The sequence below is a fragment of the Leptonychotes weddellii genome, chromosome 3 (assembly GCF_054177405.1).
Source record: "Leptonychotes weddellii isolate Sample4059 chromosome 3, ASM5417740v2, whole genome shotgun sequence".
NCBI lineage: Eukaryota > Metazoa > Chordata > Mammalia > Carnivora > Phocidae > Leptonychotes > Leptonychotes weddellii.
In genome coordinates this window covers 25,087,596-25,098,709 of record NC_138371.1, presented here as the reverse complement: position 1 = coordinate 25,098,709, position 11,114 = coordinate 25,087,596, and the positions used below count along the sequence as shown (strand labels likewise).

The window sequence follows — 11,114 nt, the reverse complement described above, 5'->3', positions numbered from 1 at the left end:
GTAGGCAGAGGGAGAAGCAGGCTTCCTGCATGAGCAGGGAGCCCGATGCGGGGCTCCATCCCAGGACTCTGGAATCATGACCTGAGCTGAAGGCAGGGGTTTAACCAACTGAGCCACCCAGGTGCCCCTTCTTTTTTTTTTTTTTGACATATAATGTATTATTTGTTTCAGAGGTACAGGTCTGTGATTCATCAGTCTTACACAATTCACAGCGGTCACCATAGCACATACCCTCCCCAGTGTCTATCACCCAGCCACCCCATCCCTCCCACCCCCCACCACTCCAGCAACCCTCAGTTTGTTTCCTGAGATTAAGAATTCCTCATATCAGTGAGATCATATGATACTTGTCTTTCTATGATTGACTTATTTCGCTCAGCATAACACTCTCCACTTCCATCCATGTCGTTGCAAATGGCAAGATTTCATTCCTTTTGATGGCTGCCCACTATTCCATTGTATATATACACCACATCTCCTTTATCCATTCATCTGTCGATGGACATCTGGGCTCTTTCCACAGTTTGGCTATTGTGGACATTGCTGCTATAAACATATTCTTAACAAGCATGCCAGCTAATCATGATACAGGTCAGTATGTGACATAGTGGAGCAATAAGAGACAGCAATGAACAAATAAACAATAGCAAAATACAAAATAAAACTGCTAGAAATCACATCATTTCCTTGGGGCTATGTTTTTTCTTAGGGTTGAGTCCCTTAATGACCAAGATCCTCTTTTTCATTTGTGAATGGGGATGATCAGAACTGTCATTGTCTTTTATTGATTTTAAGGATTGATGAGATGTCATTTGCAAAGAGATTTGTTGGGTAAGTTACTCCATCAACTTTGCATAAAGGTTTTTTTTTTTTTTAAGATTTATTTATTTGAGAGAGAGAGAGAGAGAATGAGCAGGGGGAGGAGTGGAGGGAGAGGGAGAGAATCTCAAGTAGACTCCCTGCTAAGCGCAGAGCCCTATGCAGGGCTTGCTCTCGTGACCCTGAGATCATGACTTCAGCCGACATGAAGAGTCAGATGCTTAATCAACTGGGCCACCCAGGCGCCCCTAAAGGTTTTTTTCTTTTTTAAGTTATCAGTTTACAACTAATCTTAACTAATTATTCCAAGTTTACCCATAATATTAGCAATTATATATTTTATGACAAGAGTCACAAATATCCTGATGATATCACAGCAGTTTGTGTAATTATTTTTTATTTTATGCAACTTTTTCAATTGGCATAATTTAATATCTTCAAAACTTTGAATATTCTAGTCTAGAGCCTGTTGATTTTTACCTTTTTGTAGGAATGAATGATTTGAATAGCATAAGTTTCACACAAATTGATTGTAAGTTCCTATCTTATTTTATTGACTATCTAGTTAATAAACAGCTAACAATTTTGGGTACCCTTTTGCTGTAATGCAGAGTTTCTCAACCTTGTCAGTATTAACATTTTGGGACAGATATTTCTGTCACAAGAAACTGTCCTGTGAATTGTAGGATGTTTAGCATCATCACTGGCCTCTACCCACTACATGCTAGTAATGTATAGTGTGACACACCAAAAATATGACACAACCAAAACTGTCTCCAGACATTGCCAGATGTCTCTTGGGGGACAAAATTGTCCCTGGCTCAGAACCAGTGCCATAATGCACAGTAAATTATTCTCTGGTTAAGGGAGGATGAAAAAACAAAAAAATGAAAATAAAACCTGGCTGGAAAAGTGTTTCTGGTTTTGTGAGGCCCAAGGAGTACAGAAAAAATCTGTAATAATACTTTTGCACAAATAGAAGAACACATGATTAGTAGTGCCACAATGATAGAATACCTTGACCTTAGGCAAGTGACTTACTGTTTCCTCATCTATAAATATGGATAACAATAATGCCCATCTCACAGGGTTAATGGAAAGATCAGTTCATTTTATGTAAAGTACTTAAAAGAGTAACTGCAATGTAATAAAGCACTTAATGCTTTATACTGATAGAGAGATATCTAATCTATCAGTCTTATACTATTACCATTATTTTCTTGCTTGAGTAGGATAATGTAACAGTAGTTCTAAATAATTTAATCAAACTGAAGACTTTAGGTAATAGTCACCATAGAGAGTGCTATAAACCTTTGACAGAGTAGGTAGAAAGTGAATTTTACGTGGTAATTTTACTGGTGTGTGCCTGTGCATATGTTGTATAATTTAGATTTTGCTTCTTCCAAAAAGCATGAGATTGTTCACAATACATACACATAATATAAACAATGCTATTAAAATAGAGATAAGAGTGAACATTCCAGACATGTAGAAATAGAAATAAAAATTATCTCTTTCTAGTGTTTTAGCGTGGCCAACCATTAGTAATCTAGAAGTTTTAAAAGCAAACCCAGTTTTCACACTTTAGCACTCATATGAAAGCTGATGGTGACAAACCTCAGATCCTCATTGTCAAGAGGAGAGGGAATTATTGTGTTTTGTCTGTGGGAATCATTCTTTCCCAATTGGATCAGATCCTGAGAGACTAAATATTCCTGGACTCAATGTCTCTAAAGAAGTTCTCTGGCATTTTGATGATTATGCCTATAAGAAAAATAAAGGAACAGGCTTTGTCCCAAATGAAGATATCTAAACACACACACACACACCCCCCTAATGAAGATATCTAAACACACACACACCTATAAACAAATATTAGTTGTCTTTCAATGAAACCTGGATCCCAAACTCACAAAATGATTCAAAGAAATTTTGACCCAGAAATTTCTGCTGGGATAGAATCTCCCTCCCTCCTTCCTTCTCTCTCAATCTCTCTCTCTCACACCCCCCCCCCATAAATGATTATTAGTTGTCTTTCAATGAAACCTGGATCCCAAACTCACAAAATGATACAAAAAAATTTTGACCTAGAGATTTCTGCTGGAGTAGAATCTCCCTCCCTTCTTCCTTCTCTCTCAATCTCTCTCTCTTTCACACACACACACACACACACACACACACACACACACACACACACGCTATTAATAGTGGTTAGGAGAAAGGGAATCGGAGAACTTGAGAGGGTTGTGGAGACTGCTCCACACACTGCACAGCACAGGCCTGGCCTCCGAAGCCTTCAGCCCCACTATCCAGGGCCTCCGGTGACTGGTGGTCAGCGCGCGGCTGGACAGCAGGGAAATTCCAGACCACTCCCTGAGGACCCAGGGGCCCCTAGGGACAGGGGGTCGGAACCCGGTACAGAGCGGACGGAAGCAGAGACGGCGCGAGCTGGGGGTGGCGACAGCAGCGCTCGGGATCCGTTGCCTTCGGGTCCCCTGGGCTGCAGGACGCGGTGACTCTGAGCAGGAGCGCGAGCGCTTCCCCGCCCCTCCTGCAACCACGCGCAGCGCGCCGGGATCCGCGGGGTCCGCCCGCCCCCTCCTCCCACGCGGGCCTTGCGGGGCCGCTCTCCCCTGCAGACCCGACCAAGGCGCGGGCCTCGGCGCGCGGGACCGAGATCCGACAGGCGCTTGAGCCGCCCCAGCTGCGCCGCGCTCCCGGCCACAAGTTTGCCCCGCACCCGCCAAGTTGCGAGTTGGGAGCCTCTCCGGGCTCCGGGAGAGCGTCCCTGCTTCTCGCTCGGGCTGGTCTGGGCATGGCCGGCCCGGGAGCATCGCCCTACGTCTGGGGGTGGCTGCTGCTCGGCGGTTGCCTTCTCGCCGGAGCCCAGGTAAGAGCAGGTGCCCCGCGACACCTGCTTCCCGGAGCCTCCGGACTCGGCGTTAGGGAGACGCAGACCGAGGCGCACGGGCTCACGCTAACACATCCACACACACACACACACACACACACACACACACACACACACACATCTCTCAGGGTTTGACAGGCATTTAGTGGAGCTGCAAAGATATATTTTAGGTTGAGTGTCCTGGGGTGGGTACCATTCAGACCAGCGTTTTGGCATCTGCAAAGTAAGGGGATATTTAATTTACAACCGGTTCTGGATCAGGAGGGCGAGACTGGGAGGTGAACGAACTTTTCTTGCCCTTAGACTCCTTGGTTCCCGCTTAATTAATCCAAATTATTTTTGTTGGCTGGCAATTTACTGTCACTTTTGAGAACTTAAACTTCTAGGATCGATAGTAACTACTGACTGAAAGGATAACTGGCTCTCCCTGATAGAGAGTCACATATCATTAAAGCGAAGAGACTTGATAGGACAAAAATACAGTGTTAAGTAAAGCTCAGTTTGTTAATGTTAAGAGTGTTAGTTGTCATGTCATGCTGCTAATACTTAGAGATTTTCTGGGTGATCTTTTAGAATAGGACCCTTCTAATGTGCAAGTCACAATTCAACCTCACATTTTTTTGAGCCAAATAAAATATGGGGTTTACACTCAGCTTTTCCGATGAGCTGTATGGAAATGCGTGTAGTAATGGGTGTAATGCAGTGTAAGAGCCCTGTGAATTTAAACTGTATCAACGTTATTTCTCTTCTGTTCAGCAGGGGGCGCCCCTTGACCGTCAAATGGAGCCCCAAGTTTTTTTCGTTTTAAATTCTTTAACCATGAGAAAATTAAGGCATCGATTTATGTACGAATAGTATCTAAACTTAATACTATATTCTTGGCTCTCAGATGATGAATTTAAATGTCAATTATCCTAAAAGCGCAATTTAAAAAAATTATTATTATTATTATTATTTACCACATGGCCACATATGTTAACGGAAAAAGTGCCTTGCCCGGCTCAATACTGGGCTTTACCTAGCATGACTGGGATGTTTAACGCAAACTTGTTATGTTAAAAAATCAAACAGTATGTGTATTATACATTGACTAATAATAGCAATGGATACTTGAAAGTAGGGTATGCTCAAACCTGAAAAATTTCACCAAGGTAACAGAAGGAATATGAGCAAATGGAAAAAAAAAAAAGAAATCCTAAGGATTTGGTGACAGTTATGGAACTCTGGTGATCTCTAATGTACGTCCTGCATTTCTGTCTCATTAAGGTATTTGAATAATATGCTTAAAAACATTGCTTCCTTGTATAAGGGGCAAATGAATTGTAATCGTTTATTTTATTACGTGTTCCAGATTACTTTTTTTAAGGGAATGGGGAGATATTGATTAGCACAACAACAAAATATCACTATGAGATTGTGGGTAGAATATTTCTTTTACTTTTAGTTTTCAATAAAACACTCAGGACAGGGGCGCCTGGGTGGCTCAGTTGGTTAAGCGGCTGCCTTCGGCTCAGGTCATGATCCTGGAGTCCCTGGATTGAGTCCCGCATCGGGCTCCCTGCTTGGCAGGGAGCCTGCTTCTCCCTCTGACCCTCCCCCCTCTCATGTGCTCTCTCTCTCTCTCATTCTGTCTCAAATAAATAAATAAAATCTTTAAAAAAAAAAAAAACACTCAGGACATTGGACACTTTTCTATAATTTTAAACCAAGTTTTCTCAACCTTGGCACTCTTGACATTTTGGGCCATATAGTTCTTTGTTGTGGGGACTGTCTTGGACCTTGTAAGATATTTAGCAGCATTCCTATCCTCTCCACTAGATGCCAGTAGCATGTCCCGTCGTCCCATCCCCTCTTCCCCCGCCCCTGCTCAGTTGTGACAACCAAAAAATGTCTCTAGATGTTGCCAAATGTCTCTTGGGAGGCAAAATCAGCCCTGGTTGAGATACATTGCTTTAAATTGACTTCCATTTATGTTTATAAATTAAGAATGTATGAAATGATAGTTTGTGGTAACACATTACATTTTTGGCCCTTTAAGCAAAATCTGAAGGTTAAAATAAAATGATTTACATTGACATGTTGACACCTTCTCTGATCTTCAGTCTGTTCATCTTCATTCCCAGCTAATATGTATATTAAATTTAGAAAATATATTGATAGAACAACAAATGGAATGTATCAAAGCAGAACAGCTTGTGTAGAACAAATGTTTCATATTTAATAAACATTGGATCACATCACAAAATAGATAATATAGACTAGTACCCATCAATTGTTTTCAAAGATCCCTGTCGTTTTTGGTTGATGAAGGTGTGCAGTTCAAAACTCATGTGTTCACGTATCAAGTGTCATTACATTGCCCAGTAATACATTTCTTAAAGTCAGATTATCCCATGGGAATGGGGAGCACTGTATAAATATGTGTAGTATTTTGTTTGCTGTGTCAGTGGGTCCTTCTGGACACAGACTCTGAGATGGAATCAGCTGTACCGTAGGTTTACTGGGGAGGAATACCTGTGAAAGAGAAAAGAGTGAGAAAGTAGATTTGGACAGGGAGAACCTCAGACCAGGATGCAAATCTGGCAAAGTCTTGGCCAACCTCATGGAGAGCTCGAAGTAAAGGTTGCCCATCAGAGGAGTCCCATGTGGCGATAAATGGCCAGGTCCTGGTACTCCGACTGTGGTTTGCTCATTAGTTCAGCACTGTTTATATCATGTGCACTTGGCTCCAAAGCTGAGACAGATGGTTGAAAGTACTGCAGCTGGAGCCTGTCAGGCAACCACACTCCTTACAGACAAATAGTTGGTTCTTTCTGGAAGGACTGTGCCAGTGGTGTGTCTCTGTGTCTGCCTTCCTTACAAGATTATCAAGGGACAACGCTGGTTTTGCTGGGCTCGAGAATGGGCTGACCCCATGTGATTCAGTCACCTTCTGCAGGCTCCGTGGCTGCAGATCAGTGTGACTCTCACAGTGTACGTGCCTGCAAGTGGGTACAAACCCATCACCCTGACTAGAGAAAATTCCCAGAAGACCATGACATATTGAGGGGAAGTATGTAAGTTCCATACAGTACTAGGTGTGTACAGATACGCATGGGCAGGTTTTGTTTTTCAGTCATCATTCATTTTTTTGCCCGAGTGGAATATCAACACTGTCATGGACATTTTGATGTGGGGAAAGGAGCAGTAACCTGGGAACCCAAAAGCCACATTCAGTTTCCTCCTCTGGAAACATGCAACCTCCTTGGGCATGAAACTTGATGTCTCTACTCTTACTCTGTTCAGTGAGAAGGCTTAGCTCTACTGACCTTCCAGTGTGCAGATTCAGAGACCATCGGGGAATCAGAAATCTCATACTTGGGGGGAGGGGGTGATAATCAGTGATAATATTTATTTACCTACCAAGTACCAAATACTGTGCTAAGCACTTTAATCTATTATTATCTCATTTAATTCTCATAGTAACTTTATGAGATAGGCACCATAATTTTTCATTTCATAAGTGAGAAAATGGGGCTAAGATGTGTTAGGTAATATTCTCAGGTCACACAGCTAACAAGTAGAATAGTCATGATTCACAACCTGGCTTCCACCCTGGAACCCACCCCTCAGATTGGTGTCCTCACTGTGGATATCATTTAGGCAAGGCTTAGCTAAATTATGTCTATATAGCCCTCTGTCCCAACAATATCCACCCCTGTGTATATATCCCGAGGAATTTCTTAGACAAGTTCATAATGGTTATTGCAATAATTCTGTGGTGTTGGGGTCAACTTGGGTGTTCATAATGGGGTACACTAGGCAAAATAAAAAGCAGTAGATTCAGGGGCACCTGGGTGGCTCAGTCGTTGGGCGTCTGCCTTCGGCTCAGGTCATGATCCCAGTGTACTGGGATCGAGCCCCGCATCGGGCTCCCTGCTCAGCGGGGAGTCTGCTTCTCCCTCCCCCACTCCCCCTGCTTGTGTCCCCTCTCTTGCTTTCTCTCTCAATGTCAAATAAATAAAATCTTTAAAAAAAAAAAAAAGCAGTAGATTCAATGTACACAAAACAGCATGTATGAGAGCTTTCAAACAGGATAAGCTATAGCATATAAACAATGAGATATATTACATAGTACTGTTTACATACATTTCAATACATGTACATAAAGCAGCAAAACATACTGTCTAAGCATCCAGATAAGAGATATATGTGTATATAAATTTCACATAAGTGGTTGCATATGGGGAGGTAGAGAAGTAGAAGTGGGGTCTAGAGAGAAAAGGGGAGATAGGTAGATAGATAAATAAATAAATAAGCCTACAGCCATATCTCAATCTCTGTGTCAGTTGGAGATTGTGGTGATAGCAGGTGGAACTAGCAACAAGCCATCATTGGTAGATTTAAGAATGAGGACATAATTAGGATGTAGGCAGCTTCTCCAAGATGGTAAGCTAAGGGACTATTCTTAGCGAAATCAAACTGAAACTTGACTGCTGATTATGTCTGCATCATGCCTATTTCCATAAGCACTACTGTAGTTAAAGAGCCAGTGGTTGGTTTGTTCTCCTTTCCTACTGACAGCCAGGACAGTTTTCATTTGTCTTCCAGGCATGGGGAAGCCTTGTGTCCTGGAGGCGGTGGACTTCTCTGTGGCTGCACTAATTTCAGGTAGAATCCTCAGCCTCGGCAGCCTAGAAGCTGCAAGATAGAAGGGAGCTAGGTGTGGCCTTTTCCTGTTGCACAGAGAGGTTTCACTTCCTTGGAACTTCCTCAATTCTTCATGAATAAAAATAGAACATTTTCAACTAAAATTCACACATTCCATTTGTTTTCCTGTCTTTTTTTTTTTTTAATCTTTTATTTATTTGACAGACGGAGAGAGACAGTGAGAGAGGGAACATAAACAGGCAGAGTGGGAGAGGGAGAAGCAGGCTTCCCGCCAAGCAGGGAGCCTGATGTGGGGCTCGATCCCAGGACCCTGGGATCATGACCTGAGCTGAAGGCAGACGCTTAACGACTGAGCCATCCAGGTGTCCCTGTTTTCATTCTTGAGCTTCAGTTGGTTTTGTCATCCATTAGAATCCATGTTCGTTCTTTCCCCTGTGTTTGGGTTTTGTCTTCTCCCTGAGTTATTCTTTAAATCTTTTAATGGAAGTGTGACTTTAGGCAGCCCAGGGTACCTTCTGAGCCTCCATTTCCTCCAATCAAAAGTGACGGTGATGATGGTGTTTATCTCATGGCACATGGGAATACTGAATTGAAAAGTGTGCAAACACACAAAAGCCTTAAGGTGTTGGATAATGAAAATGCCAGCTCTTTTCTATTAGTAGATTAATTAAGGGCTATTTAATGGGATGATTATTAGATTGAGATTATTTCTAAACACAATTGGGAGCCACTGAAGACTTTTAAATGGTGTGTGTGTGTGTGTGTGCGTGTGTGTGTGTGTGTATCTTGCAGGGTTATTCTCTCTGTCTCCAACACTGTTCCTTCTATTCCTTACAGTTTCTCCTTCAGAACCCAATTGCGTTCTGACAGCAACTGGACATTTTATTCATAGTACTGATAGATGTTATAATTTTACATTTATTGATCTGAGTACTTGATTAATATCTGTCTCCCCCTTTGAAGAAGTCATTCTGAAGACAGAGCAACTAATCAGAAGGCAGTTGCAGCTCTTCTGACTGGTGTGTCTTTGTGGAATTGGAGAGGCAAGAAGGCAGATGGATTCAAGAGACAGAAGGTACATTCAGCTGGAGGAAGAGTGGATTGGGGCAGATATGATGAGTGAAATTTTTAGATAAGCTGAGCGTGAGATGCCTGAGATATTTAGTAGCTGGTTGGATATTGGATTATAAAGCTTAAGAAAGCTCTGGATTTCGCATCAGCACTTTATAGGGAGTACCTGAAACCACATGTGTGAATGATATTCTCAGTGAGGGTATAATGGAAGTAAAAGGACTGGTTAACTTGCTTATAGAGGGTATGCAGATAGGTTTTCTGGAAGATTACCCCTAAATTGTAAATACACAGGGAAAAAGGGACTAATAAACAATTTGAAATACCCTGTGACAATCAGCGTGGTATCTTTGGGTAGTAGGTTCTGCATAAATGTTTGAATAAGCTCATTTGTATTTTTTTTTCATTTTAAGAAAATTCATCCTCTTTGATCCCACTTGGAACTCAAGTCTCTAATCATTTACACCTGTTTTAATTTTAAAAAGGTCACTCTATTCTAAGAGGCAGAGGTCACGGAACCTGCATCTGGTCATGGAGATGGAAGGAAAAGTGCTGTTGGTCTCTAAGAGAGTTTGGTCTTTCCAGAGCTCTCTTGTCCTAATAACTGATAAAGCAGGCTCAGTGTTGAGCTTGACAGTTGTTCTATTGGCTGGTGGAATTTTGTAGATGCTCAAAGAAAGTAAATCGTAAGTTTCTGCAGGGGGAAGGAGGTATATAAAATGGTTAAGATTATGAAACTTGATATCAGAACTGGATTTGGGATCTACATTTCCTACTCTTTAGCTGTTACTAACATCTCAAAAACTCAGTTTCTTCATTTGAAAAATGGGGATAACCTAATGCTAAATTCATTGAGTTGGTGTGTGGATTATATACCATGAAAACCTCAGGAGAAGCATTTAATGCATTACCTGTCACAGAGTTTGCTCACTCTGTTAGCCATTACACATGCTATTATCCTCATCATCATAATTTCTATATTTTTCTAATTAGCTATTGCTGGTATAGAGAATTGATTATTTTTATTTACTGATTCATACCTACCAAGTTTATTCCAAAGCAGTAACAATTTTCTTCAATAACTGTATCTGTTATTTCTTTTTATCCTTTGTCTTATCTTACTGCATTAACTAGAACTCCCAATGTAGTGTTGAATGGTAGTAATTATTACAGGCATCTTATCTTGTTTATTACTTCAATGGGACTGCTTCTAAAGATTTATCAAGTGTGGTATTTGCTCATGTTCATCAGTGCTAATTTTATTAAGTTGTTTAATGGAAGGCTAGTGTGGAAAGTTCTGAATTATATCATGTATAATTTTTATTTTAAAGTCATAAATGATATGCTATTTCTTTTTTTAGAAGATTTTATTTATTTATTTTAGAGAGAGACAGCGTGAGAAGGAGGGGCAGGGGGAGAGGGAGAGAGAGAATCTCAAGCAGACTCCACACTGCGTGTGGAGTCTGACACGGGGCTGGATCCCAGGACCCCGTGATCATGGCCTGAGCTCAAACCAAGAGTGGGACACATAACTGCGCCACCCAGGTGCCCCTGGTATGCTATTTCTTTAAAAATATGCCATATTAATTGTTTTGATGTTCTGCAACAGATAGTGGATTACTTGAGGGCAAGAAATGATTCTTTTTTAAAAAATTTTTTATTG

General features: G+C 41.5%; 1 protein-coding gene across 1 annotated transcript in view; it reads left to right on the top strand.

Annotated features, from left to right (window-relative positions):
* Positions 1 to 3,599: 3,599 nt before the first annotated feature.
* The window catches only part of PTH2R (parathyroid hormone 2 receptor), a 77,635-nt gene continuing 70,120 nt past the window's right edge, over positions 3,600 to 11,114 (top strand). The window contains exon 1 of the mRNA XM_081813751.1: positions 3,600 to 3,709. Coding sequence (XP_081669877.1) covers positions 3,635 to 3,709 — 75 coding nt within the window. The 5' untranslated portion in view covers positions 3,600 to 3,634. The remainder of the gene's footprint in view (positions 3,710 to 11,114) is intronic.